The sequence below is a fragment of the Oncorhynchus mykiss genome, chromosome 13 (assembly GCF_013265735.2).
Source record: "Oncorhynchus mykiss isolate Arlee chromosome 13, USDA_OmykA_1.1, whole genome shotgun sequence".
Lineage (NCBI taxonomy): Eukaryota > Metazoa > Chordata > Actinopteri > Salmoniformes > Salmonidae > Oncorhynchus > Oncorhynchus mykiss.
In genome coordinates, this window is record NC_048577.1 from 62,773,170 (window position 1) to 62,800,661 (window position 27,492).

General features: G+C 42.0%; 1 protein-coding gene across 1 annotated transcript; it reads left to right on the forward strand.

Annotated features, from left to right (window-relative positions):
* Window positions 1-2,054: 2,054 nt before the first annotated feature.
* On the forward strand, window positions 2,055-5,584 carry socs3 (suppressor of cytokine signaling 3). Its single transcript, NM_001146168.1, is given in 2 exon segments — window positions 2,055-2,232; window positions 3,006-5,584. A coding segment is annotated over 1 exon segment (639 nt). The 5' UTR covers window positions 2,055-2,232; window positions 3,006-3,166; the 3' UTR covers window positions 3,806-5,584.
* Window positions 5,585-27,492: the final 21,908 nt, after the last annotated feature.

Here is a 27,492-nt window from a genome sequence, read left to right on the forward strand (position 1 = left end):
TGGCCTGTGTCCACTGCCTAACTTCTTTCTCTCTCTCTCTCTCTCTCTCTCTCTCTCTCTCTCTCTCTCTCTCTCTCTCTCTCTCTCTCTCTCTCTCTCTCTCTCTCTCTCTCTCTCTCTCTCTCGCTCTCTCTCTCTCTCTCTCTCTCTCTCTCTCTCTTCCTGGGTTGGCCTGCCTGGTGTCTTCCCTCCATGGGCAGATGAATATTAGAGTGGGGACATTGAGGTGGGTGAGATGGCAGGGAGTGGTAGAAACCTGGCCTGGTGTTTGAGCCCGGGTTGCCTGTGTGCCACTAGACTGTAAGTAGCCCTCTGAGCCTAACGCCTCTGCATTACCTCGGGGAGCCAATGCAACTCTTCAGATTCCCCCCCCGGCAAAATTAATCACCATTGAACCACCTTCATTACCATAGACTGGCAGTTTAAACCCTGGACTAATCTACCTACCCATTCTCAGGGCATGTGTCAGTCAGATCTCTGATGAGTAAACAGGAAGGGAGAAACAGAGAATGATGAGTGGGGAACAAGTCACACATTACAGTACATGGAGACAGGGAGTGTAACACTAGGGCTGCATCCCAAATGGCATCTAGTTGTCTATGTAGTGCACCACTGTTGACCAGAGCCCTATTGATCCTAGCCCTAGTCTAAAGTACTAGGGTGCCATTTTGGACACGACTAGAGTACGCTCCGCTAGTTCAACGTCTTACACTACAAAATGTGTCAGATCATGTGATTTACTCTAAGGGATGTTAAACGATCAGTGTTTTTTGTGTTTTGTTATTAGCTATTCCATATTTCCATCTTCCTGTAGTGTCCCGAATTTCCCAACTCCTTTCGTTCAAATGTATACTTTGATTGAATGATTCAAATGATATTAAGAATGAAATGGACATGTTTATGAGCATGGTGAGCATGTAGTGACTTGGTCCAGTTGGGATCTAGCCATTTTTATTGATTTAACCTTTTTTAACTAGGCAAGTCAGTTAAGAACAAATTCTTATTTACAATGATGGTCTACCCTGGCCAAGCCCGGATAACTCTGGGGAATTTGTGCGCCGCCCTATGGGATTCCCTATCACGGCCGGAAGTAATGCAGCCTGGATAACTTATCTGTATAGGATAGTAGTTCTGAAAAGCAAAGGATGTAATGCATTCTGGATAACTGATCTGTATAGGATAGTAGTCTATGAAAAGCAAAGGATGTAATGCATTCTGGATAATTGATCTGTATAGGATAGTAGTCTATGAAAAGCAAAGGATGTAATGCATTCTGGATAACTGATCTGTTCTGGATAGTAGTCTATGAAAAGCAAATGATGTAAAAATGTTGCCAGTTCTAAAGAAACTGACAGCCATTGCCAAAGAAACGGTGTCCCCATAATAAAGTTATAAATGTTGGTTTAAAGCTTGAACTGTCCAATCAAAACATATTGGCGCCCTCTATGGGGCACTGGCATAGCATTCAGCCGCTGCCAGAGAAGAACAGCGTGTTCTGGCTGTTCCACTAGGAGGCCCATTTACCAACCACTGTCAACAGTGCTCAGATTAATGAAACTACTTCTTAAAACGTCAAATGTATCAGATCATGTGATTACCTTAACATGTTTTTCACTATATGGGCCTATTCTGCAAACCAATAGGTTGGACAATATTGATTACCTTATAATGTTTATAACATGCTAAATATATAGTAGTCTAGTGGTATTATAATGCATTTAGTGCATTATAATAACATTACTATTACCAACAAAGCTAATACAATACGGCGATAACAGACCGTTTTTACAATCAATTCGCTGCAGGAAAAGTTATTGCCTGGAACTCCATAACTTCATTTTGGAGGAACAGCGGGGGAGGGGAGGACTTCTCTGTTGAATACCAGGAATCGTCCTTTAAAAAAAAAAACATTTCTTACTGACAATCTGCCAAGAGGCCCTTACTGGAAAAACAAGGGGGTGGAGCCTCCCGACACATTATGAGCGCTACTCTCAAGCGCTGCGCGATCATTAAAGAGGCAAATGATGAACGAGCAACGTCCAGTCAGTCCAACGTAGAACACAGACAAAGGACACAACTGACACTGTAAAGGACGTTGCACATCAGCAAAGATACAATTGTCACAATTTGAACAACACAAGATATCAAGCTCAAGGAAACAAATATACTCAAGGGATTGAAGCAATTGGATAAACTTTCAAAGTTCCAAGTACACAGAGAAACCGTTAAAAGGTAAGAAATAAGACTCTATTGATTCTATTGTTTAAACGTAGCAAAGGAGAAGACAATGTAAATCATTAGCGATTTTTTTAATGGGACTTTTGTATGTAAAATGATGCAACAGTTGAAGGATTCCGCTCACTAGACTGCTCGACTTTACTGGAACTGACCGCGGTGACTGAGCCGGAGGGCAGAGATAAAAAACCAACTTTCCTGTAAATGAGCAGGACAGAGTAAACGGTAGCCTAATTGCAAATCACGTCTATTCGACTGAAATATAATGTTTTCACTTTCACCTTTCACATACAATAGCCAAATAGGCGATTTGTCGTAAATAATATGGTTATAAATCATGTAGCAGTGCGTAATTGGAGTGACGATAGCAACATGAGCGGTGTCGAATCATATTACTTCGTGTGGTTCTCAATAGTCCGCTACAGGACAAAAAATAGCCAGGGCCTCATTGGTAAAAATGTTCCACTATGTAACCAGAGAAGTTTAATTAGAATATTTGAAATTATAGCCAAAACATAATCTTTGCCTGAGAGCTACATGAGTTGAGGACTATTAGATTACTCTCAATCCTAAAACAATTACACTATAAATAAACCTTTTATCGACTGTTATTTATTTCTATAATTAAAATGATAGAACTGGATATCTTGAGTTGAACGTTCGTTATTTGGATCATATTGCCAAATGCCCTGAGGTCCACTCAATGCCCAAATCACTCCACTCTGAGCAGATACTTTGGACACTGATGATTTTCTCTGCTTTTTCTCCAGGACTATCCTCTCCAGACACAACAACAACAAAATCTAAAGGCCTTGACCTCTGTAGGGAGATTGGTGACCTCTACCCTCCGACCTCCTCCTTCTAGTCTTCTGTTGTCTGTGTGGTGCCCAGTGCTCACCAGGCAGGTCGCAAAGAAGCGGTGCGCAGCGCCATGGTAACCCACAGCAAGTTTGACTCCGTCATGAGCAGCAGCCCCTTCGACTCCACCATGCGGCTGCCTCACCGTTACAAGACCTTCAGCTCCAAGGTGCAGTACCAGCTCGTCGTCACCACCCTGCACAAGCTCCAGGAGAGCGGCTTCTACTGGGGCTCTATCAATGGCAAGGAGGCCAACGCCATGCTGGCCGCCGAGTCCGTTGGAACCTTCCTGATCCGTGACAGCTCCGACAACCGACACTTCTTCACGCTCAGCGTCAAGACGGCGTCTGGCACCAAGAACCTGCGCATCCAGTGTGACTCCGGGTCCTTCTTACTCCAGACGGACCCCAAGAGCATGCAGGCTGTGCCCCGCTTTGACTGTGTGCTGAAGCTGGTCCACCACTACATGCCCCCGACCAAAGGGGCTTCGCTGGTGGAGAAAAACACGAGGGGAGGGAACGCCTCCTACTACATCTACTCTGGAGGGGAGAAGATTCCTCTGGAGCTCCTCAAACCTTTCTCCTCCACTATGTCCAGCCTGCAGCACCTGTGTAGGAAAACAGTCAACGGACACCTGGACATATCCAGCAAACGGGACCAGCTTCCCCACCCGCTCAAAGAGTTCCTGCAGGAGTACGACGCGCCCATCTAGGCCCCTCTCTGGACATGTAGTGCCTCGATGGCATAAGACTTGATAAAGGTGTTATGAAGGGGACTTGGGCCGGTGTGAGAGACAGTGTGGCAGTACCCCACAGAACTGGGGGGAAATATGACTGTCTGTATCCGTGTCTTAGAGGGATGGTTCACCCACATCAGGGTGACGAGGCAGAGGGGAAGGCAGCAGCATGAGTCAGTCTGAGAAAGTAGAAGAAGATGCTTGGTATTGTGGTTCTCATAAGGGCTGTACTGTACCTATCTCCCAAGCCCAGGAGTGATATAACGTTACCATGAGGAGTAGAGCTATACTGGTCCCACGTCAGCCAGTCACTTTCAACAAGCTGCCAACCAAAAGACAAGCGGTGGGCGTCGTCATCAGACTTTCCAGTCTCTCATTCATGCAGAGAGTGAGACAGAATGAGAGAGAAGGAGAGAGAGAGAGAGACAGAACGAGAGAGAAGGAGAGAGAGAGACAGAACGAGAGAGAAGGAGAGAGAGAGAGAGAGAAAGGAGGACTGGTTCATTGAGAGGCTAAACGGCCAGTCGGTGTGCTGCTAATTGGTTCAGATGTGTGTCAGTCAGGCCTTCAATTGGACCAGAAAATAACTATTTCCCAACCTCAACTCTAACCTCACTGCATGACTAATAACTTCCTCCCGAGGTCCGCTCTCTCTCTTTAGTCGATGAAGGCTCTGAGCCAGCATCTTGCCTGCCTTCACACCTCTGACGAAGCACACATTCCCACTGCTGCTAACCACGGGGTCTGGCTGTGGCACGGCACCGGCCTGAGAAACACAAACACACCAGCCTCTCCTATCCATTCAACCATTACAGCAGGATTGGCTGTCATGACTGTCCTTAGCTGGCTGTTGGATATTAGTTACGGACATTAGCCCTGAGCCTGGAAGTATTAAACTCGTTGGTCGGAGTACCAAGCTTTTTGGCTTCCTCTGGGAAAACTGGGATCTCTGTCTCAGCCTTGCCAGGAAACTGCCTAGCAACCAGAATTCTAACCCATGTTCCAAAGGGGACGTTTAACGTCACCACCTCCAACATCACACTTTGAGTCAATAGTTGTTTATTTCCTTAGAAAAACTAGCCAGAACTGCAAACCAATTATGACCCAATGTTACAGAAGTGTGAAGCCACAAACGGACGAATGGAGAACATTATATTTGAGACGTAAGGTGTTGAAGATGTGTGTAATGATTGGTTGATTGGCAGGGCTTTTGATTTGAACATGCCAAACCTGTCCTGAACACACCAACAAAACGGTTTCTTGACCGAACAACGAATACTTGCATGACGAATAAATGAATGAGGGGTTGCTTTTATACTTGAGATAATAACATCACTATATACAGAGGAAACAGAGTCCGGGTAAGCCCTCAGTGGATAGGAAATATACCCCGATGAATGTGGTGGTATTTGTGCCACAGACAGGATACCAGATATCACTTGCTGTTGAATGTATTAACATCTGAGAATCTCTCTTCCTCTCAAAGAGAGCATCTAAGGTTCATCCTGTTCAATTTATTTTTCTTAAAACCAGACAATGTTTACATGACTGACAGAAAAATGCAAACAGGTTTTCTCCTATCTTTTATAAAGATATTCATTATTGTCTAGCCAGGTGACTGGCTGCAGTAGAAGCATGATCGAGTTCGAAGAAAAGGAGATCGCAGAAGCAAGCAGAACTAAAAACTTTGCACATATTTATATTCATACGACATTTCAATAATTTATAATAAAGAGCACTATTTTTTTAATGAATGACATCCTTGTTGTGTGACCTTATTTGGGGGGTGTTACATCATATATGACTATACGTCTTGGGTATTTGACACTAGATTTTTATTTTATTTATTTATTTATTTTACCTTTATTTAACCAGGTAGGCAAGTTGAGAACAAGTTCTCATTTACAATTGCGACCTGGCCAAGATAAAGCAAAGCAGTTCGACACATACAACGACACAGAGTTACACATGGAATAAAACAAACATGCAGTCAATAATAAAGTATAAACAAGTCTATATACAATGTGAGCAAATGAGGTGAGAAGGGAGGTAAAGGCAAAAAAGGCCTTGGTGGCAAGGTAAATACAATATAGCAAGTAAAACACTGGAATGGTAGTTTTGCAATGGAAGAATGTGCAAAGTAGAAATAAAAATAATGGGGTGCAAAGGAGCAAAATAAATAAATTAAATACAGTTGGGAAAGAGGTAGTTGATAGGGCTAAATTATAGGTGGGCTATGTACAGGTGCAGTAATCTGTGAGCTGCTCTGACAGTTGGTGCTTAAAGCTAGTGAGGGAGATTGTCATCACTACACATGTCTAAAACATCCCACCTTCAGTTAACCCCACAGGAAGTCAGAACACATAACGTCAAAAGAGCTGGGTAGAAATAATGTTTTTATTCATTTCATCGCTGTGTACTACGTTCATTTGACAGGAACCATGCACATGAATTAACATTGAATTTCACTAACAACTAGACTTTTAGGGGCCAATTTCCCAGACAGAAGCCTAATCCCGGACTCAAACGTGCTTTTTAGTCCCTGACTAGGCTTAACCTGTGTCCGAGAAACCAGCCCCTAAAGGGACTGTTATCTAAACAGATCAGGAAACATTTCTCTCAGTATCTAATCTGTTGTCTAAGCCCATCCCTTTACCATGTAAAGTGTGTGTGGCTCCAGAGAATTACACTAGAAGTGATAGAGTGATGTCCCCGCCCCAAGCCTTTGTTCCAGTGGAAGAGGATTAACCTCCCTTCAACAATGTATAGCAACAATTCAGTGGAGGCTGCTGAGGGGAGAACGGCTCATAACAATGTATTAAAAAAATATATATATATATATGTTTTTTAACTAGGCAAGTCAGTTAAGAACAAATTCTTATTTACAATGTGGGCCAAACCCGGACAACGCTGGGCCAATTGTGCGCCGCCCTATCAAGGCTGGGTGTGGTACAGCCTGGATTCAAACCAGGGTATCTGTAGTGACACGTCTAGCACTGAGATGCAGTGCCTTAGACCGCTGGAGTATAATGGTATCAAACACGTGTATATTTTTATTTGTCATTTTTTTATTTTACCTTTATTTAACCAGGTAGGCAAGTTGAGAACAAGTTCTCATTTACAATTGCGACCTGGCCAAGATAAAGCAAAGCAGTTCGACACATACAACAACACAGAGTTACACATGGAGTAAAACAAACATACAGTCAATAATACAGTAGAAAAATAAGTATATACAATGTGAGCAAGTGAGATGAGATAAGGGAGGGAAAGGCAAAAAAAGGCCATGGTGGCGAAGTAAATACAAAATAGCAAGTAAAACACTGGAATGGTTGATTTGCAGTGGAAGAATGTGCAAAGTAGAGATAGAAATAATGGGGGGCAAAGGAGCAAAATAAATAAATAAATACAGTAGGGAAAGAGGTAGTTGTTTGGGCTAAATTATAGATGGGCTATGTACAGGTGAGGTAATCTGTGAGCTGCTCTGGCAGCTGGTGCTTAAAGCTAGTGAGGGAGATAAGTGTTTCCAGTTTCAGAGATTTTTGTAGTTCGTACCAGTCATTGGCAGCAGAGAACTGAAAGGAGAGGCGGCCAAAGGAAGAATTGGTTTTGGGAGTGACCAGGGAGATATACCTGCTGGAGTGCGTGCTACAAGTGGGTGCTGCTATGGTGACCAGCGAGCTGAGATAAAGGGGGACTTTACCTAATAGGGTCTTGTAGATGACTTGGAGCCAGTGGCTTTGGCGACGAGTATGAAGCGAGGGCCAGCCAACGAGAGCGTACAGGTCGCAGTGGTGGGTAGTATATGGGGCTTTGGTGACAAAACGGATGGCACTGTGATAGACTGCATCCAATTTATTGAGAAGGGCGATGTCATTTATTTTGTAAATGACATCGCCAAAGTCGAGGATTGGTAGGATGGTCAGTTTTTAATTTTTAATTTATTTTATTTCACCTTTATTTAACCAGGTAGGCCAGTTGAGAACACCTTTATTTAACCAGGTAGGCTAGTTGAGAACACCTTTATTTAACCAGGTAGGCTAGTTGAGAACACCTTTATTTAACCAGGTAGGCTAGTTGAGAACAAGTTCTCATTTGCAACTGCGACCTGGCCAAGATAAAGCGTAGCAATTCGACACATACAACAACACAGAGTTACACATGGAATAAACAAAACATACAGTCAATAATACAGTAGAACAAAATAAAACAAAAAGTCCATTAACAGTGAGTGCAAATGAGGTAAGTTAAGGCAATAAATAGGCCATGGTGGCGAAGTAATTACAATATAGCAATTAAACACTGGAATGGTAGATTGGCAGAAGAGGAATGTGCAGGTAGAGATACTGGGGTGCAAAGGAGCAAAATAAATAAATAAATAAATACCAGTATGGGGATGAGGTAGGTAGATAGATGGGCTGTTTACAGATGGGCTATGTACAGGTACAGTGATCTGTAAGCTGCTCTGACAGCTGGTGCTTAAAGCTAGTGAGGGAGATGTGAGTCTCCAACTTCAGAGATTTTTGCAATTCGTTCCAATCATGGGCAGCAGAGAACTGGAAGGAAAGACAACCAAAGGAGGAATTGGCTTTGGGGGTGACCAGTGAGATATACCTGCTGGAGCGCGTGCTACGAGTGGGTGCTGCTATGGTGACCAGTGAGCTGAGATAAGGCGGGGCTTTACCTAGCAGAGACTTGTAGATAACCTGTAGCCAGTGGATTTGGCGACGAGTATGAAGCGAGGGCCAACCAACGAGAGCGTACAGGTCGCAATGGCGGGTAGTGTATGGGGCTTTGGTGACAAAACGGATGGCACTGTGATAGACTGCATCCAGTTTGTTGAGTAGAGTGTTGGAGGCTATTTTATAGATGACATCACCGAAGTCGAGGATGAAACTGCGTTTAAGAGCAGTTGGAGGCCACGGAAGGAGAGTTGTATGGCATTGAAGCTCGTCTGGAGGTTGGTTAACACAGTGTCCAAGGAGGGGCCAGAAGTATACAGAATGTTGTCGTCTGCGTAGAGGTGAATCAGAGAATCACCAGCAGCAAGAGCAACATCATTGATGTATACAGAGAAGAGAGTCGGCCCAAGATTTGAACCCTGTGGCACACCCATAGAGACTGTCAGAGGACCGGACAACAGTCCCTCCGATTTGACACACTGAACTCTATCAGAGAAGTAGTTGGTAAACCAGGCGAGGCAATCATTTGAGATTGACAGAGTCGAAAGCCTTGGCCAGGTCAATGAATACGGCTGCACAGTATTGTTTCTTATCGATGGAGGTTAAGATATCGTTTAGGACCTTGAGGGTGGCTGAGGTGCACCCATGACCAGCTCTGAAACCAGATTGCATAGCGGAGAAGGTATAGTGGGATTCAAAATGGTCGGTAATCTGTTTGTTGACTTGGCTTTCGAAGACCTTAGAAAGGCAGGGTAGGATAGATATAGGTCTATATATATATTTTTTTAAACGTGCTTGATACCATTCCATTAACTCCATTCCGGACATTATTTTACATTGTCATGTATGTTTGGCACGAGAATGACTATACTATAGGAGCTGGCGAGACCGCACAAACCAATCTGTGACCAGGTTACTAAAACACAGGGCCCTAGACACATTATTACCCCTGCATCCACCACACAACCCAAAGGAATAGGGTGAAGTTGCCCCTAGATGCTGATCTTGGGTCAGTTCAGCATTTTCTCCACTAATGGTTAGGGTTGATTGGGGGCAGAGGGAAGCTCATCCTAGATCTGTATCTAAGGGGAAACTTCCCCTGGAGCGAACCAAAAGGGGCCTAAACAGAGACAGTGCTAATTATTTTTTACCGCTACCCTGCTACAGCCACACCCGTAATCAAGCTTGATGCTGCATGCCCTCCAAACAATGTGTTGTCAGTCTCTGGGACTATGTATTGTCAGTCTCTGGGACTATGTGTTGTCAGTCTGTGGGACTATGTATTGTCAGTCTCTGGGACTATGTATTGTCAGTCTCTGGGACTATGTGTTGTCAGTCTGTGGGACTATGTGTTGTCAGTCTCTGGGACTATGTATTGTCAGTCTCTGGGACTATGTGTTGTCAGTCTGTGGGACTATGTATTGTCAGTCTCTGGGACTATGTATTGTCAGTCTCTGGGACTATGTGTTGTCAGTCTCTGGGACTATGTATTGTCAGTCTCTGGGACTATGTGTTGTCAGTCTGTGGGACTATGTATTGTCAGTCTCTGGGACTATGTATTGTCAGTCTCTGGGACTATGTGTTGTCAGTCTCTGGGACTATGTATTGTCAGTCTCTGGGACTATGTGTTGTCAGTCTCTGGGACTATGTATTGTCAGTCTCTGGGACTATGTATTGTCAGTCTCTGGGACTATGTGTTGTCAGTCTGTGGGACTATGTATTGTCAGTCTCTGGGACTATGTATTGTCAGTCTCTGGGACTATGTGTTGTCAGTCTCTAGGACTATGTATTGTCAGTCTCTAGGAGTATGTGTTGTCAGTCTGTGGCACTATGTATTGTCAGTCTCTAGGACTATGTGTTGTCAGTCTCTAGGACTATGTGTTGTCAGTCTCTGGGACTATGTATTGTCAGTCTGTGGCACTATGTATTGTCAGTCTCTAGGACTATGTGTTGTCAGTCTCTAGGACTATGTGTTGTCAGTCTCTGAGACTATGTTTTGTCAGTCTGTGGCACTATGTATTGTCAGTCTCTAGGACTATGTGTTGTCAGTCTCTAGGACTATGTATTGTCAGTCTCTGGGACTATGTATTGTCAGTCTCTGGGACTATGTATTGTCAGTCTCTAGGACTATGTGTTGTCAGTCTGTGGCACTATGTATTGTCAGGCTCTAGGACTATGTGTTGTCAGTCTCTGGGACTATGTATTGTCAGTCTCTGGGACTATGTGTTATCAGTCACGCCATATAGAAGAGAAGTAAATATATACACACACAAGGGCACACGGGCTTGTGTGCGTGTGTCTGTGTCTGTGTGCCGGCCATGAATCCAGCCCTCTCAGATGACATGTTCTGTGTTGTGGTTCACTTATCAGGAAATGAATTCAAGTGGTATTTAAAACTAACTAGAACTAGACATCTGTGTTCCTGCTTGAAGGAACCGTGTGTGTATCTGTCTGTGCGTCAGAAAGTGTTTCTGAAGAACCAAGTCATACCAATACAGAAAGGAAGAGGTGTGTTTGTGTTCTGCTCTTCCTCTCTGGTGTCTGTTACATGGGAGTGAGGTGTTGGTCAGTTGGTTGTTGCCCTGGGATGCAGACAATAAGCATTGACTTGGCAGTGGTCCCACTACAGATGAGATCGTCAGTGGTTCTTGAACCTAAATAAGTGATGTTCTACCATGATTGTGGATACTCCTGAATGTATTGTGAATAATAATGAGTGAGAAAGTTACAGACATACTAATATCATACCCCCCCAAAATGCTAACTTCCCCTGTTATTGTAATGGTGAGAGGTTAGCATGTCTTGAGGGTATGATATAAAATGCTAACCTCCCCTGTTATTGTAATGGTGAGAGGTTAGCATGTCTTTGGGGTATGATATAAAATGCTAACCTCCCCTGTTATTGTAATGGTGAGAGGTTAGCATGTCTTGGGGGTATGATATAAAATGTTAACCTCCCCTGTTGTTGTAATGGTGAGAGGTTAGCATGTCTTGGGGGTATGATATAAAATGCTAACCTCCCCTGTTATTGTAATGGTGAGAGGTTAGCATGTCTTGGGGATATGATATAAAATGCTAACCTCCCCTGTTATTGTAATGGTGAGAGGTTAGCATGTCTTGAGGGTATGATATAAAATGCTAACCTCCCCTGTTATTGTAATGGTGAGAGGTTAGCATGTCTTGGGGGTATGATATAAAATGCTAACCTCCCCTGTTATTGTAATGGTGAGAGGTTAGCATGTCTTGGGGATATGATATAAAATGCTAACCTCCCCTGTTATTGTAATGGTGAGAGGTTAGCATGTCTTGGGGGTATGATCCAACAAATGTGTAGAGTTACAAGCTTGATGTAATCGTTGATTGCTGTGAATACGGGACCAAACACCTACCGTTTGACTACTTTAATACACAGAACTGAATTTGTCCCAATCATTTTGGTCTCCTAAAATGAAAGGACTATGTACAAAAAGTGATGTATATCGGTTCACCCGATATAGATGAAAATAACCTCAAATAAAGCTGACAGTCTGCACTTTAACCTCACAGTCAGTGTATCAGTTTAAATCCAAAGTGCTGGATTAAAGAGCCAAAACAACAACACATGTGTCACTGTCCCAATACTTTTGGAGCTCACTGTGTCCTCCGCTGTAATGAGAGAGTGCAGCCAGGAATCTTAGGCTTAGTCCCACATGACACTATATTCCCTATATTATAATGCACTACTAGGGTACGATTTGGGATGTACATTTAGTTTGCACTAAAACTACAATTTGCTGAATTGATGTATAGCTGGCCGGGAGCCTTCACAACAAACTTCTAGGAGGTTAAGAGACCTGTGGAGTCTCTGAGGTGATTGGTACTGTAGGGGCGTTGTGAGTATGACCGGTAAAACACCACACGTGCTTTTCTCTGTAATTGTGCCACTGAGGTGAGATCTAAGGGATTCAAGCTATAACTGTATACATGTGAAACAGTCATTTACAGCCACTATATGAATCACAGTAATACACTGAACTACTGCATAGTGATACAGTTTAGGTAAATATAGGTACAGTGGATATGTTTGGTTATTGTACTGCATGTGTGTTGTACTGTACATAAACATCAATGACTGGGAAGAAAAAACAGGAGACTGGAAATTCTGTCAGGCCAAACTGATCCCAGATCAGCACTCCTACTCTGAGACGCTTTGTGAATGTGGGCCCTGTGAGTAGTGACATGTGTGATAGAGTTGGAGAGATTCCAGAAGAGCCTGCCAGCTGAGGTCCTGATGAGAGATATACAGGTTTATATTAGCATCAGACTAAATCATTTCCTTCCCTCCTATTACCCACCTCATTCCCCTACCAGAGCACTGAGGGATGAGATTGTTGTGAACCACGATAGTGAGAGAGGAAACAACAGAGGGGAAAGTTGACAGAAGTGCTGAGTGACGGGAATGTACACAGACAGATCTGGGCTCAGGTGAAGGTGTGTTACTGTGGTTTCTGATAGTTTACTGTACAAGATGCAGTGCTTGCACGGTTGCCACGGTATCACTTTGATCTAGGAGGACTTGCGTTCTGTTGACAATGGGACGCTGGTATTTATTCTGAACTATCTAAACTATCTGAAACAGTCTCCATTTAAGACACAGAAATGGATATCAATCTGTCAGTATAATCACACGTTGTACTACTATCCCATGTGGAGTTTTCAGATGATTTAAAGGGATTGAATAGTATTAATTAAGAAATATATACAGTACCAGTCAAAAGTTTGGAGACACCTACTCATTCAAGGGTTTTTCTTTATTTTTACTATTTTCTATATTGTAGAACAATAGTGAAGACATTAGAACTATGAAATAAGTCATATGGAATCATGTAGTGTTAAACAAATCAAAATAGAGGTTATATTTTAGATTCTTCAATGTAGCCACCCTTTGCCTTGATGACAGCTTTGCACACTCTTGGCATTCTCTCAACCAGCTTCATGATGTAGTCACCTGGAATGCATTTGAATTGACAGGTGTGCCTTGTTAAAAGTTCATTTGTGGAATTTCTTTCCTTCTTAATGCGTTTGAGCCAATCAGTTATATATCAATGTACTGTATATGTGTTTTTTTGAACAATTGTTTTTATTGAGTTACTTCAACAGCGGTACAATCAATGAGAAACAATACTGTTTGATGTAATACTAATATTATGTGGAGGGTACAGTTAATAAGAATATATGGACCAACAAAATGAGGCCTCAAACTCTTAAATAACAATGTTAATCCTGCTTTTGAAAGGTCTACTGCAGTTTTTATTTACATTGATACTCTATCAAAATTCTGCAGTACTTGGTCATGTGATTCCAGAGAAGTAAATGGTACACAAGGGAGATGCTATAGTTACGCAAGACTTCACACTGTCATAATATCACCATGTTCTCTGTATCTCCCCGCCCACAGTCTGAGTCACGTCTTTGTTTCTAGGACAGTGAGAAAGGTTTGCAAACAGGTTTTTCTAAGGAAGTGGCTACTTTACTGGTGTATATAAACGTCAGTGATGACACAGAACACAGCTGGTTCTTTTTGTACTGAACTGAGAGAAATGGACTGTGATGTTGAAAATAATTCACTGATATGTACTAACAGTGAGGGTGAAACTGAGAACATTAGATACGGGATGAGAAACGTTGAACAATTCTAATTCTATGGTAGGGCTTAGCTGACAACAATATGTTTTTTTGCTCTAAACTTCTCTGGAATCACATGCATTACTTCAATATACCCTACACTTCTCTCTTATTAATTTAATTTAAATTACATTAAATTGCAGGGCATTCAAGCTTGACATCAGCAATTTATTGGAAATGAACATTATCAACTCAGTTTGACATTTGAGGGAAACTCAAGTTATAACATATGAATAGTTTCAAAATGTCCCCCGATAAAAACCAGCCTACATTGATACGAAACAAATGAACATATCCACAGTTGAAGTTAGTTTATAGTTTATGTTTATGGACTCTTATTTCCTTGCTACTAGGTTTTTACTAAATACGATACTAGTTCATTTCCCCAGAAAGTTTTATCTTAACCTTTATGATTTTATTGAACCTTATCAGTATCATTGTTATAGACTGTCAGGTGATATAAATTCTCTTTTACAGCAGAGGATGGATTTTCCTTTGACGAACCCATGCATGGGAGGACTGAGACCAGAAATTGGCTCTGGCATTCTGACCATTTTGAGTCCCCCACAATGGCCCATTTTTTTCCCCTCGAGGCACCCATTAAGAGCTGGATAATTATTATTTTGTGGACAAAATACCAAATCATACAGGCCACTTGGCAAAAAAATGGATCATCCCCTATGGCATTTTCTTGAAATGCCAGATGGCTATTCCGCCTCTGAACCCATGGTAATAAGTCTATTAGATGGAGAGTTTCATAGAAGCAGTCCATATCATGCTTCTATGTAATGGGTTGCTCATTTGTGTAAAGTCATATTCCCAATAATAAAAGCATGTTATGGAATGCATCTTTGAACCTCTCCGTCTAATAGCCATATCACCATGGGTTCAGGGGGCGGACTGGCAATCACATGTATCGACCTCAATCGGTCTTTGTTTAAGCTTGCTCTTTTCACCTATACATTAGGGGAGAAAACACTTTTGTTGCGGAAGTCTTTTTGGGAGATATCATCACCTTTTTATCTTGAGTCTCTTAGATGGACTCATAGTGCTGTATCTACAGACACGGAGCCACTGGTCTCTTAGATGGACTCATAGTGATGTATCTACAGACACGGAGCCACTGGTCTCTTAGATGGACTCATAGTGATGTATCTACAGACACGGAGCCACTGGTCTCTTAGATGGACTCATAGTGATGTATCTACAGACACGGAGCCACTGGTCTCTTAGATGGACTCATAGTGATGTATCTACAGACACGGAGCCACTGGTCTCTTAGATGGACTCATAGTGATGTATCTACAGACACGGAGCCACTGGTCTCTTAGATGGACTCATAGTGATGTATCTACAGACACGGAGCCACTGGTCTCTTAGATGGACTCATAGTGATGTATCTACAGACACGGAGCCATGTATCTCTTTGTTTGCAAAGACATTTGACAAAAAAGAGAGTAGGAAACCAGCTTCTACTAACTGAGTAAGAAACCAGATTCTACTAACTGAGTAAGAAACCAGATTCTACTAACTGAGTAAGAAACCAGATTCTACTAACTGAGTAAGAAACCAGATTCTACTAACTGAGTAAGAAACCAGATTCTACTAACTGAATAAGAAACCAGATTCTACTAACTGAGTAAGAAACCAGATTCTACTAACTGAGTAAGATACCAGCTTCTCTACTAACTGATCACCATTCCCTGCCTCTCGTGCTGGTCATTCACTGCAAACCCCACAGTGTGACATAAAGGGACGAGTGTGACAGGAGAGGGAGTGTGACATAATGGGACGAGTGGGACAGGAGAGTGAGTGTGACATGCCAAGGTCATGATTTTTTGAACTACTGTGCCATAGGACAGCTTCTCAGAAGTCAACCTTCTGCAATGTTTTTTTTAGCAACCTCGCACAAAGTGTTACGTTGCTTTACACAACTTGTTTAGACATTTCTTCAAGTGGAGATTGATTTGCTACTAACAGTATGCTGACAAGGGTTCTACTGTACTATTCCATTTCTTACCATAGTCTTTTTATACTAATGAGACGTGCCGAGCCAAAGGAAGATGTACTGAGCTGACCTGATTATACATCCACCACAGTTGCTGGAACAGTGCTAAAAAGGACAATGGGAAAATAAAATATCTGAGAAATTACAGTTTGTTTTGGTTCAGTCTGATCGTGGAAAAGGGGTATTAGAGAAGAGGAGGTAAAATTGGTTCGCTTGGATTGAGCTGGTGGATCATGTAGAATCGTCAATGACCTTGTGCTCTAGGTTCCTGCACAAAGATATCTAGACATCTCTCCCTTTCCAGCTACGCGCCAAAGTCTCTGCACCTCCCTCCCGGCACATCTCTATAAACTCACAGGAGACCGTCAGAGGACTTACACGGCGCAGGCAGACTGCTGAACCCTAATTCCAGGTTTGAATCTCCGTCTCACTCTCTGTTTACAATTCCACAACTGCGCGGTTGCCATGGCACTGCCCAGTCAATGAGCTCCAGATGCCAGGTCACTGAGCCAACCAGGGAGAGGGAGTGTGAGTCATCAGTCCCGTCCCTCTCCAGGCAGGGTGGTGCGGGCACGCTCCTCCTAGTCCTGGATCAAGTCATTTACTGTACACTCTGTACACTCCCTGTTCTCCACTCTCCCTAATCCCACCTCCTTTACTGTAAATATACTCCCCGCTGTCCATCTCCACTGTGCTCCACTGTGCTCCACTGTGCTCCACTGTGCTCCACTGTGCTCCACTGTGCTCCACTGTGCTCCACTGTGCTCTCCAGTCTTAGTGCCACCATATATAGAACATAATAGAAAAGGGTTACACTTTATAATTACATTCAGTTATAAAACATCTAAAAGGCATTTAAAAACAGTTTGTTCAACATTTATGAATCATTATTCCTATTACATTTGTAAACAATAGAATAGAAAAATATTCATATAAAGCCTAGCTTCAAAACATGAAAGCTTTTTTACCTTTATTTAGGGAGTTACCATTGAGACTAGGGTCTCCTTCTCAAGGGAGCCCTGCAGGGTAGCCTATTGGTTAGAGCATTGGACCAGTACCCGCAAGGTTGCAAGTTCAAATCCCTGAGCTGACAAAGTAGAAATCTGCCCCTGAACAGGCACTTAACTAGGCAAGTCAGTTAAGAACAAATTCTTATTTTCAATGATGGCCTAGGAACAGTGGGCTGTCAGTCAAGAACAAATTCTTATTTTCAATGATGGCCTAGGAACAGTAGGCTGTCAGTCAAGAACAAATTCTTATTTTCAATGATGGCCTAGGAACAGTAGGCTGTTCCTAGGCCGTCATTAAAAATAAGAATTTGTTCTTAACTGACTTGCCTAGTTAAATAAAGGTTAAAATAAATAAATATACAATTCACAAGACAAAACCAAATCCTAATCAGACAATGTAAAGCAAACTAAAACAGAGCGCAACACAAATATTCCAGTAAAACAGTTCCTCAGTAAGAAGTTCCATATTTTAAATTGCCCGAGCGGCACCAGAACATCCAATTGCAATGCATTTTGCATTTGGTTCCAGCAATGAGGTGCATTACATCTAAAAGCAGATTTACCTGGTTCTGTGGAGACTCAAGGAACCTGGAGAGTTAACCAACCCTGTGAACGGGTTTGGTATCTCATGGAGGCTTGTGTAATAGAGCTTTGTAAAAGGGAATAATGAAGTGATCTACATGACTTTAATGAGGACCAGACAACGTTTTGATACAGGATGCAGTGGTGAGTATGAAAACTGTCACCAGTGATTAAATGAATGGTGCTACGGCAGATGGCATCCAAAGGTTTAAGAGTAGTGGCTGCTGCAATCTGATAAATGGTGTCACCAAAGTCAAGAACTGTCAGGAAAGTTGACTATACAATCTGCTTCTTGCTATTTAGGGAGAGGAAGGATCTATTTAAAGAAGAAGCCCACTTTAAATCTTAGCTTTTTAACTAGTTCATCAATATGTATTTTAAACATCAAATCTGTGTCAATCCAAATGCCCATATATATATATATATATATATATATATATAAATATATATATATATATATATATATATATATATACACACACAGTGGGGCAAAAAAGTATTTAGTCAGCCACCAATTGTACAAGTTCTCCCACTTAAAAAGATGAGAGGCCTGTAATTTTCATCATAGGTACACTTCAACTATGACAGACAAAATGAGAGTAAAAAATCCAGAAAATCACATTGTAGGATTTTTAATGAATTTATTTGCAAATAATGGTGGAAAATAAGTATTTGGTCAATAACAAAAGTTTATCACAATACTTTGTTATATACCCTTTGTTGGCAATGACAGAGGTCAAACGTTTTCTGTAAGTCTACCTATGATGAAAATTACAGGCCTCTCTCATCTTTTTAAGTGGGAGAACTTGCACAATTGGTGGCTGACTAAATACTTTTTTGCCCCACTGTATATATATATATGTATATACAACAACTTATAAAGCATTGTACCTAGATACTTTACTTAAAGTGTTACAGAACTTAGAGGAAGGTAAAAAGGGGAGGATCCCTGAGTCTTGGTGTATACTGTAAATGTACTGTTAATAATTAGTATGTCCAGTATATCAGTAATTGTTAAACATACAATGTGTCATGTGGTAATGCAGCCTTATCAGATGTTGATAGGCTGTCCTGGAAACAGAATCTTCACCAGACATACACCAGACTGATATGTGAGCCAGGACAGCACTCAGCATACAGTACTTCATCATCATCACAAATCACTCAACATGTGTCCAACAATGACTGTAGTCTGCATTTCATGGCTCAAGCCACTGCACCACATGCTAACCTACAATCATAAAATTGAATTAGGGGTTACGTTGATATACAGAGCCTTCAGAAGGTTTTCACACCCTTTGACCTTTTCCACATTTTGTTGTGTTACAGCCTGAATTTAAAATGGATAAACATGTGATTGGCCTACACACAATACCTCATGATGTCGAAGTGGAACTTTGTTTTGAGACATTTTGTTTAACAAATTAATAAAAAAATGAAAATATGAAATGTCTTCAGTCAGTAAGTATTCAACCCCTTTGTTATAGCAAGCCTAAATACGTTCAGGAGTCAATTTGCTTAAGTCACATAATTAGTTCCATGGACTGAGTAATGTCAATCAATCACATTTATCACATTTATTTATAACGACCCTTTTTACATCAGCCAATTTTTATTTAACCTTCATTTAACCTTCAGCCGATGTCTCAAAGTGCTATACAGAAACCCTCCCTAAAACCCCAAACAACAAGCATGGTTGTTGAATGTCTACTTCATCTCTATACCCCACACATACAATTATCTGTACGATCCCTCAGTCAAGCAGAGAATTTCAATCACAGATTCAACCACACAGTACCGGAAGGTTTTCCAGTGCCTCACAAAGAAGGGCACCTATTGGTAGATGGGTAAAAAAACAAAACAGACATTGAATATCCCTTTGAGCATGATGAAGTTATTAATTACACTTTGGATTGTGTATCAATACACCCAGTCACTAAAAGATACAAGCGTCCTTCCTAACTCAGTTGCTGTAGAGGAAGAAAACAGCTCAGGGATTTTACCATCAGGCTAATGGTGACTTTAAAACATTTACATGGCCCCTACTACAGTATTGTTCCCTCTTGGTGACTTTAAAACATTTACATGGCCCCTACTACAGTATTGTTCCCTCTTGGTGACTTTAAAACATTTACATGGCCCCTACTACAGTATTGTTCCCTCTTGGTGACTTTAAAACAGTTACATGGCCCCCACAACAGTATTGTTCCCTCTTGGTGACTTTAAAACATTTACATGGCCCCTACTACAGTATTGTTCCCTCTTGGTGACTTTAAAACAGTTACATAGCCCCCACAACAGTATTTTCCCCATTGAGGCCCCATTAGTAGCCAGATAATGACATCTAGCTAATAAATAAATAAATAATAATTAGACAGGCCCTCTCAGATAAAAATGGACCATCACTTCAGGCATTTCCCCAAAATGCCAAATGGCCAGCTCCGGTAGTTTCCAGTCACTTTGAGGGGAGTGTGGGAAGGGAATGAGGATATACTTCTATTCCACAGTGTTTTCTTGTTCCAACAAAAACTCTGAAATCTCCAAGCAAGCATGACCTATTATATTCTTGAGCAACAACAAAATACACTAACAATGATACATTGTGACATATTAGGATTCCCCTGTAACGTGTTGCTTCCTTGTAAAATAGGTCATTGGTTGAGAGTAGTGTAGTCATTGGTTGAGAGTAGTGTAGTCATTGGTTGAGAGTAGTGTAGTCTTACTGATTTGAGTCATAACAGGGCCAGTCAGTGTCTGTGCACACCTAGCTACACAGACAGTGCACTGAATGGTTTGGTTTAAGACAACCTCATGCTTAGCAGTCGACATTTAACAAAATACCACAGGCACAGAAAACAAAGAAACAGCAGAGAAGTACTGAGATTTCACATGATCACTTTGTGGCTCTCATCGTGAAACATGTCCTGTAGAGTTTTCACTTGTTCAATATTCTATTTATTTCACATACTATGTGTTATGTCTTTAAATGAGTGTTTTGCAATTATTAGTTGTGTAAATTCTGCATTTCTTCAGTTTTATCTGTGAGCAAGGATAAATCAACTCAAACTGAATACTTAGCCTTGCAAAAATAACTTCATGCACCTCAGCATTTAACAACATTTCACAGGAGACTTACAAACATTGATCCAACACAGTTATTTATCACTTCATTGAAAAATGACATGCATATATCATGATTAGTTTTGTTTTTACAGAGATTCCAGATAGAGCATTTGGCTGTAAGTTAAAAAAAGACAACAACATTATAGCAGTACATGTATCACTCTTTTTACAGTGATAGTGATACTAGTGGCAGAGAGGAGGACCTGGCACTGCAGATTTCCTAAAGGGGAAGAATTTCAGAAACTCAGGGAGAGAAAACAAAATGTCCACTATGGCTTTGGATTCAGAACATGAGTGATTTTCACCATCAGGGCTGTTCCAGGAAAACATCTCAATAAGAAACCAGAGGACCCACAGAATACTGAGGAACAGACACAATCCCAAAGAAGGCAAACAGTGGTTAGAGGCAGGCCAGCAACAGGTTCTGTATCTAAATGTCTGAAACCTCTTCAGGGGCGCTGTACTTTGTCTGACTCTGGCGTTCAACCCCAGGTCTCCAGACTCAGTAGACGTGTTCAAAACGTTAGGGAAACATTCCAGTGTATGTGGTCTCTGTGTATGCGTGGTGTAAGGCTTGCAAAACCCCGGCAGCCTCCCAAAATGTCCAGGTTTTCCAGAAATCTTGGTTGGAGGATTCTCAGATTTCATGCTTTTTCCTGATTATAGGAATTTTGGGAAAGTGACCAGACATTTGCAACCTTAAAACGACAGACACAGCAATGGGCCTGATGTGTCAGTCCTCCATGTAGCCCCATGGTAACACCACAGACACAGTGCCTGCTGTATCAGTCTTCCATGTAGCCCCATGGTAACACCACAGACACAGTGCCTGCTGTATCAGTCCTCCATGTAGCCCCATGGTAACACCACAGACACAGTGCCTGCTGTATCAGTCCTCCATGTAGCCCCATGGTAACACCACAGACACAGCGGCAGTACTGTCGTGTCTTTGGCTATGCCGGATTAAGTGATATGACATGCTATTCTATAAAATAATTTCTCCGTAATTAATATCACCTGATTGAGCTAATCATGTAAATGTAATTAACTAGAGAGTTGGGCACCACAAAATAATATTTATAGAGCTGTTATCTTCCGAATAACTCTTAAAGACCTAGTAATATTTTACATCAATAGCAGTCAATATCAATCGCCGTCTTAATTCAGTCTCATCTGAAAGTTGTAAATTCTTGGTTATCTGCACGAACCCTGGCTAACAATTTGAATCAGCAATACAAAATTGGGTTTAATAATTTATTTACTAAATACCTAACTAATCACACAGAATTACACATGCACATAATTAAATCATAACTTGATTACAAATGACGTCATAAAGGAAAACGTCCCTAGCGGGTGGAACAGATATGACAGCTTGTTACACAAAAGAAAAGGGCTTTGTTTGAGTGAAAGAGCGGGAAGACTGAGGAACAAAGGGAAGAAGCTGTGCTATCGTAAATACAGTTTCTTATGCATTCTAAATTACCGCCCATTTGGAAAAGGAAAATGCAATTAATATTTACTCTGAGCTGCGCTTTGGTAGGTTGGTGGTAGATGGAAGGCCGTGATGCCAAACCGAGTCCTTTGAAGAATGTCTCTGGTTGTCAATTGGATACGTTGTAGTAACGCCGTTGGGTGATAGACAGAATACTCTCTCTGTTCCTTCCTAACCCTCGTTGCATCTGCTGTTGCTAACTCAACGGCTAGGAGGTATCTCTTCTGTAGTGAATAAGAGTTCAAAGTTCATACCATTCGCAACCAAAGCTCACGCCGATGTTGGCTTCGTTCTGTAGTTATTATCTGAACCATTCTGACATAGGACCGTCGTCCTCACATATTTGGAACAGATAGTTATATTGTCGTCAAGGGCTTATATAGGAAGGGAGAGGAGGGCGTGTTTGAAAAGTTTTATAGCCCATGTCCCTTCACAGGGGCGGGCCACTGATTGACCAGCCCTATCTTATGAAAACCAGATCTCACATTTTAGAAGCTAACATCACATTTCATCCCATCACGAATAATTTCATATTAAAACATTTAAATTGAACAACAATTCCATGTGAATCCGATAACTCTGATGTGTAAACTTTCCACTGTAGAGTTTATGTCATCTTATCATTGATGAGAATGTCTCAGATGACAACCGAAATGACATCATATTCAACTGACATTGTATTCATTAAGTACCACCGCATATGTTCAATTGGTCGCATTACCAGAATATAGTTCATTTCCCCCCACCCTCTGATGTTCCCCCGAATCTCTATGTTAACCAAGGGTTTTGCAAATGCAACCTCAGTAGGGTAGAGAGAGAAAAATGGGGGAAAGAGGTACTTATGACTGGCATAAACCTACCCCCCAGGCCAACGACATGACAGTACCCCCCCCCCCCCCCCCCCTCTAGGGGCGCCACCCAGTGTCCCACCTGGGGGAGCCTGGAGAGCCGGTTGAGGTGTGGAGCCTGACGATCCTGCTGAGGCGTGAAAGCCTAATGTTCCCGCTGCGGCGGAGAAGCCCGATGGGCCGCCTGAAGCATGACGTGATATGGGAACCTGGCGAGCCAAGAAAACCTCTCGAGCCAGCTAGTGCGTGACAGGCTGAAGAGCCAGCTAGGGCGTGACAGGCTGAAGAGCCAGCTAGTGCGTGACAGGCTGAAGAGCCAGCTTAGTCACCCCCGGTTCCATCGGCGGCAGACCCCGGGTCCGACGTCACCAACAAAACAAAACCCTTAAAAACTCCCGGATACTTCTTGTAATGGTGTCCACATTCTGTAAGGATCAACGCAGAAGATGAGAAGCAGCTTTGACCAGTTATATTGACATCTCTTGTACACCAAGGACCTGGGGAGGAGTTGCAGGGTAGAGGAGGAGAGAAGAATGTGCCTATTGAAGTAGCTTGTGACGTTTCATTTTTAAAAAAGGAGCTCTCATGCCAGAAAAGTTTGGAGACCCCTGTTGTAACATCTGTCATAAGACTGTGGGATGCGTTGACTAACGATCAACAGTAGTTCCAGCGCTTTGGTTTTCCAACACTGGTTACTTGGACATGTCAGGATTGGGTGATGGTGGTGCTTAAAGGACTTGATTTGAAGCGGAAAGTTTCTGAAAGGGGGAGTTTCCGTTTAGGGGAGTTGAGACTTTGTTAGTCTGGTTAGTATCTTTTCTCCTGCATCTTCTTCAGAACATTATCCAACTTCTGACACAATTACACAACACTTTAGTTCTGGGTTTCCCACATTAAGCTCTTCGAGACAAACATGCCATGGTTATTCAATGGTACTGACCAGACCTGGTTCAAAGTTGTCTAATACATTTAGAGTTGGTTTAAGCCTACCTACAGAGCTATATGTTTTGCAGTTTTGTGACTATTCTATTGCTTCCATTGGGCCAGGAAAGCTCAATCAAGCACAGAGAAAACATTTTCAAATAGTATTTGAACCCAGGTCTGGTACTAACATTCAAAGACACAAGGACCACTTGTCGCATGCCTCATTGGCAAGCAACACACGTGTGCGCACACACACAAACACAGACACAAAAACACACACACACTTACACACCCTTCTTCAAGGTGTTTACAGTAAGAGAGGCGCAAGACTGTTTCAATGGTCTGACATTCAAAGAGTTACGAACCACTTGTCACATGTCCCATTGTCAAGAAATACAGGCACGCACACACACACATGCACACACACACACGCGGACATTCATGCAGACATGCACACACATACACACCCTTCTCCAAGGGGTTTACAGTAAACAGGGGTGTAACACTGCCAAGCGACAGACACACACACAGCGCTCTGTTTCCTGTGCACCTCTACTAGGACAGAAACGTTCCCATTGTAACAGGCAGCCAGTGTGTCTTTCTGTAACAGGGGTCATTCCTGGAACAAGGTGTGGCACAGCGCCGTCTGTGATTCGATCAGGTGACCCAGTTGATGTCACCCTGACATCACAACTCCACTTACACTCCTTTCATTCATTCTTTTCACCATGGAAACCCACAAGATTAGAATAAAGTGAACACAGATCTTCTGTCTAGGTGCATAGGTCAATGGAGCTATGCAGGTGGTGTACTGTAGGACATCATACAGGGAAACAGGTAGTAACATGCTCATGAAACAGACCTATACAGTAGTACAGCACAGAGGGGCATGCTGAAGCTAAGTTCAGACAGTGTCTGCAATGAAAAGGAGAAGAGAAACTACAACCCCCCCCCCCCCCACACACACACACATTGGCTGTAGAAACTACAACACCCACACACACTGGCTTCAGTACCAGGGAAAATATCCCCCAAAATACCAAGACAGCTGTCATGAAAGAGTCTGTGATGTCACCCTTGGCAACAATTGACAGCAGAAACACAGCCAAAACTTCAACTTGATACATAATTCACCTTCAAATCTTTCACACAAAAGATTGCTTTCCAATAACAGTAGGAAATGAAATGTAGTCTATCGAATTAAATATTATCTTTCATCTGACGTACACTATGCAAGGAGTAAATCTGGAACATTGTTTCCACAACTTCAACAGAACAGTTACTGTATATCCAGAATGTCAGGGATTCCCTGAACCCTATTTGGGTTGAAGAGAAAAGAGATGTGGCTGAATGCATAAACCAATCCTTTTCTTTGAAAAAGAGGAACTGTCATCACCCCCGCCATCGCCCACATTAACCAGCTGTTTGCCCGCCGCCCTCTCTGTCTCTGGTGTCGGGTTACAAACAGAGAGTAACAACTGACACACACACTGAGGGTGCTAATTTACTGGACTGTAGCCAACAGTTTCTCAGAAATTTCCTCAGAAGTAATTTGCCTAGATAGTGGATACATTAGGTCAATAATGTGAGATGGTTTGGTTAGATAAACAAATGGCTAAGTTTACTATACTGTTAACAGAGACCTCAAAACATGATAAGATGTACTTGTCTATTATTCATCTTTGCACCCAGAACCAAATCTCACATGTGTGCTGGGTGATAATAGTGAGCTAACTTAAAGAGATAGTTCTGAGAAATTACCTATTTTAATATTTGTTTCCTTGGAAGCACTATGGACCAGGAGTGACTGCAATCCAACCATTGGTTTTGCAATCCAGTCAAATACTAATGTGGCATTTCAGGACCCAAAACCAGTGTAAGGCATCAATCTCACCATTTAGCATGTTAAGTCATTGAACAACTAAATCCATTTCAGAGATGATTTAGGCATGATATTTAAACATGCTAAATGGGGGAGGTTGACTGACACTGGTTTTTGCATGGAAAATGCTAGTATAATGTACGGCAGTGGCTAGTATAACAAAACCAAAGTGTGCATTGCAGTCACCCCGTGTTCATATGACTGCTTTCAAGGTAAGGAAACAATCATGTTACTGAGCTTCCCTTTAAGCTGACATTATTTACGCTGGAGGTGCACCCTATATTTTGCTACAGTAAGATCACATCATTAAGGCTGTGTTTAAAATGTTGAAGTTGCCGTCATACCATTAGATGAAAGCAGTAGAAAGCAGAGTTACCCGTCTACATTCTTAGAAAAAAAGTATTCCAAAATGGTTCTTTCGGCTGTCCCCATAGGTGAACCCTTTTTGGTTCCAGGTAGAAGTCTTTTGGGTTCCATGTAGAACCCTCTGTGGAAAGGGTTCTACACAGAACTCAAAAGGGTTACTCAAAGGGTTCTCCGATGGGGACAGCCGAAGAACCCTTTTAGGTTCTAGATAGCACCTTTTTTTCTAATTGTATAAGAACAATGTAACAGTGCACTAGCCTCAAATAAAATGGTTCCCAGACAGAAAAGCATTTCCTTGAAACAACGATCCAACCGCAATGCTCTTATCTTTTAAAGGTAAAACTGGAAACGTCTCAACATCCAAATAGCTGACAGAGGGTTAAAATTCACTTGAAATACAGAGACAGAAATAGCCCAGTTCTTAGTAAGCAGGGGAGAGGTTGGAACATAACTTGTTGAACTGAACTGCATTATAAGGCAGGCCCACAGGGACAAACAGTACCAAGAAAACAATACCTTCAAAGAAAGAAGCAATTGGAAAATAATGTCTGTGAATTCAGAAAGAGATCAGTTTGACCAATCCAGACAGATAGGGATTTACAGATGTAGCATCTTAACTTGAGCCAGTTTTCTAAAGCAGCAAAATAATCCCTCAGCAACAGGAAATGTAAATTCTTATGTGGATTAAAATGTATTGACATTTTTGTATGGGTTGAGCAACAGTAAGGGTTCAGTGTAGTAATGTACAGCACAGAGCGCAACAGTAAGGGTTTAGTGTAATAATGTGCAGCACAGAGCGCAACAGTAAGGGTTCAGTGTAATAATGTACAGCACAGAGCAACAGTAAGGGTTCAGTTTAATAATGTCAAACACAGAGCAACAGTAAGGGTTCAGTGTAATAATGTGCAGCACAGAGCAACAGTTAGGGTTCATTGTAATGATGTCAAACACAGAGCAACAGTAAGGGTTCAGTGCAATAATGTCAAACACAGAGCAACAGTAAGGGTTCAGTGCAATAATGTCAAACACAGAGCAACAGTAAGGGTTCAGTGTAATAATGTACAGCACAGAGCAACAGT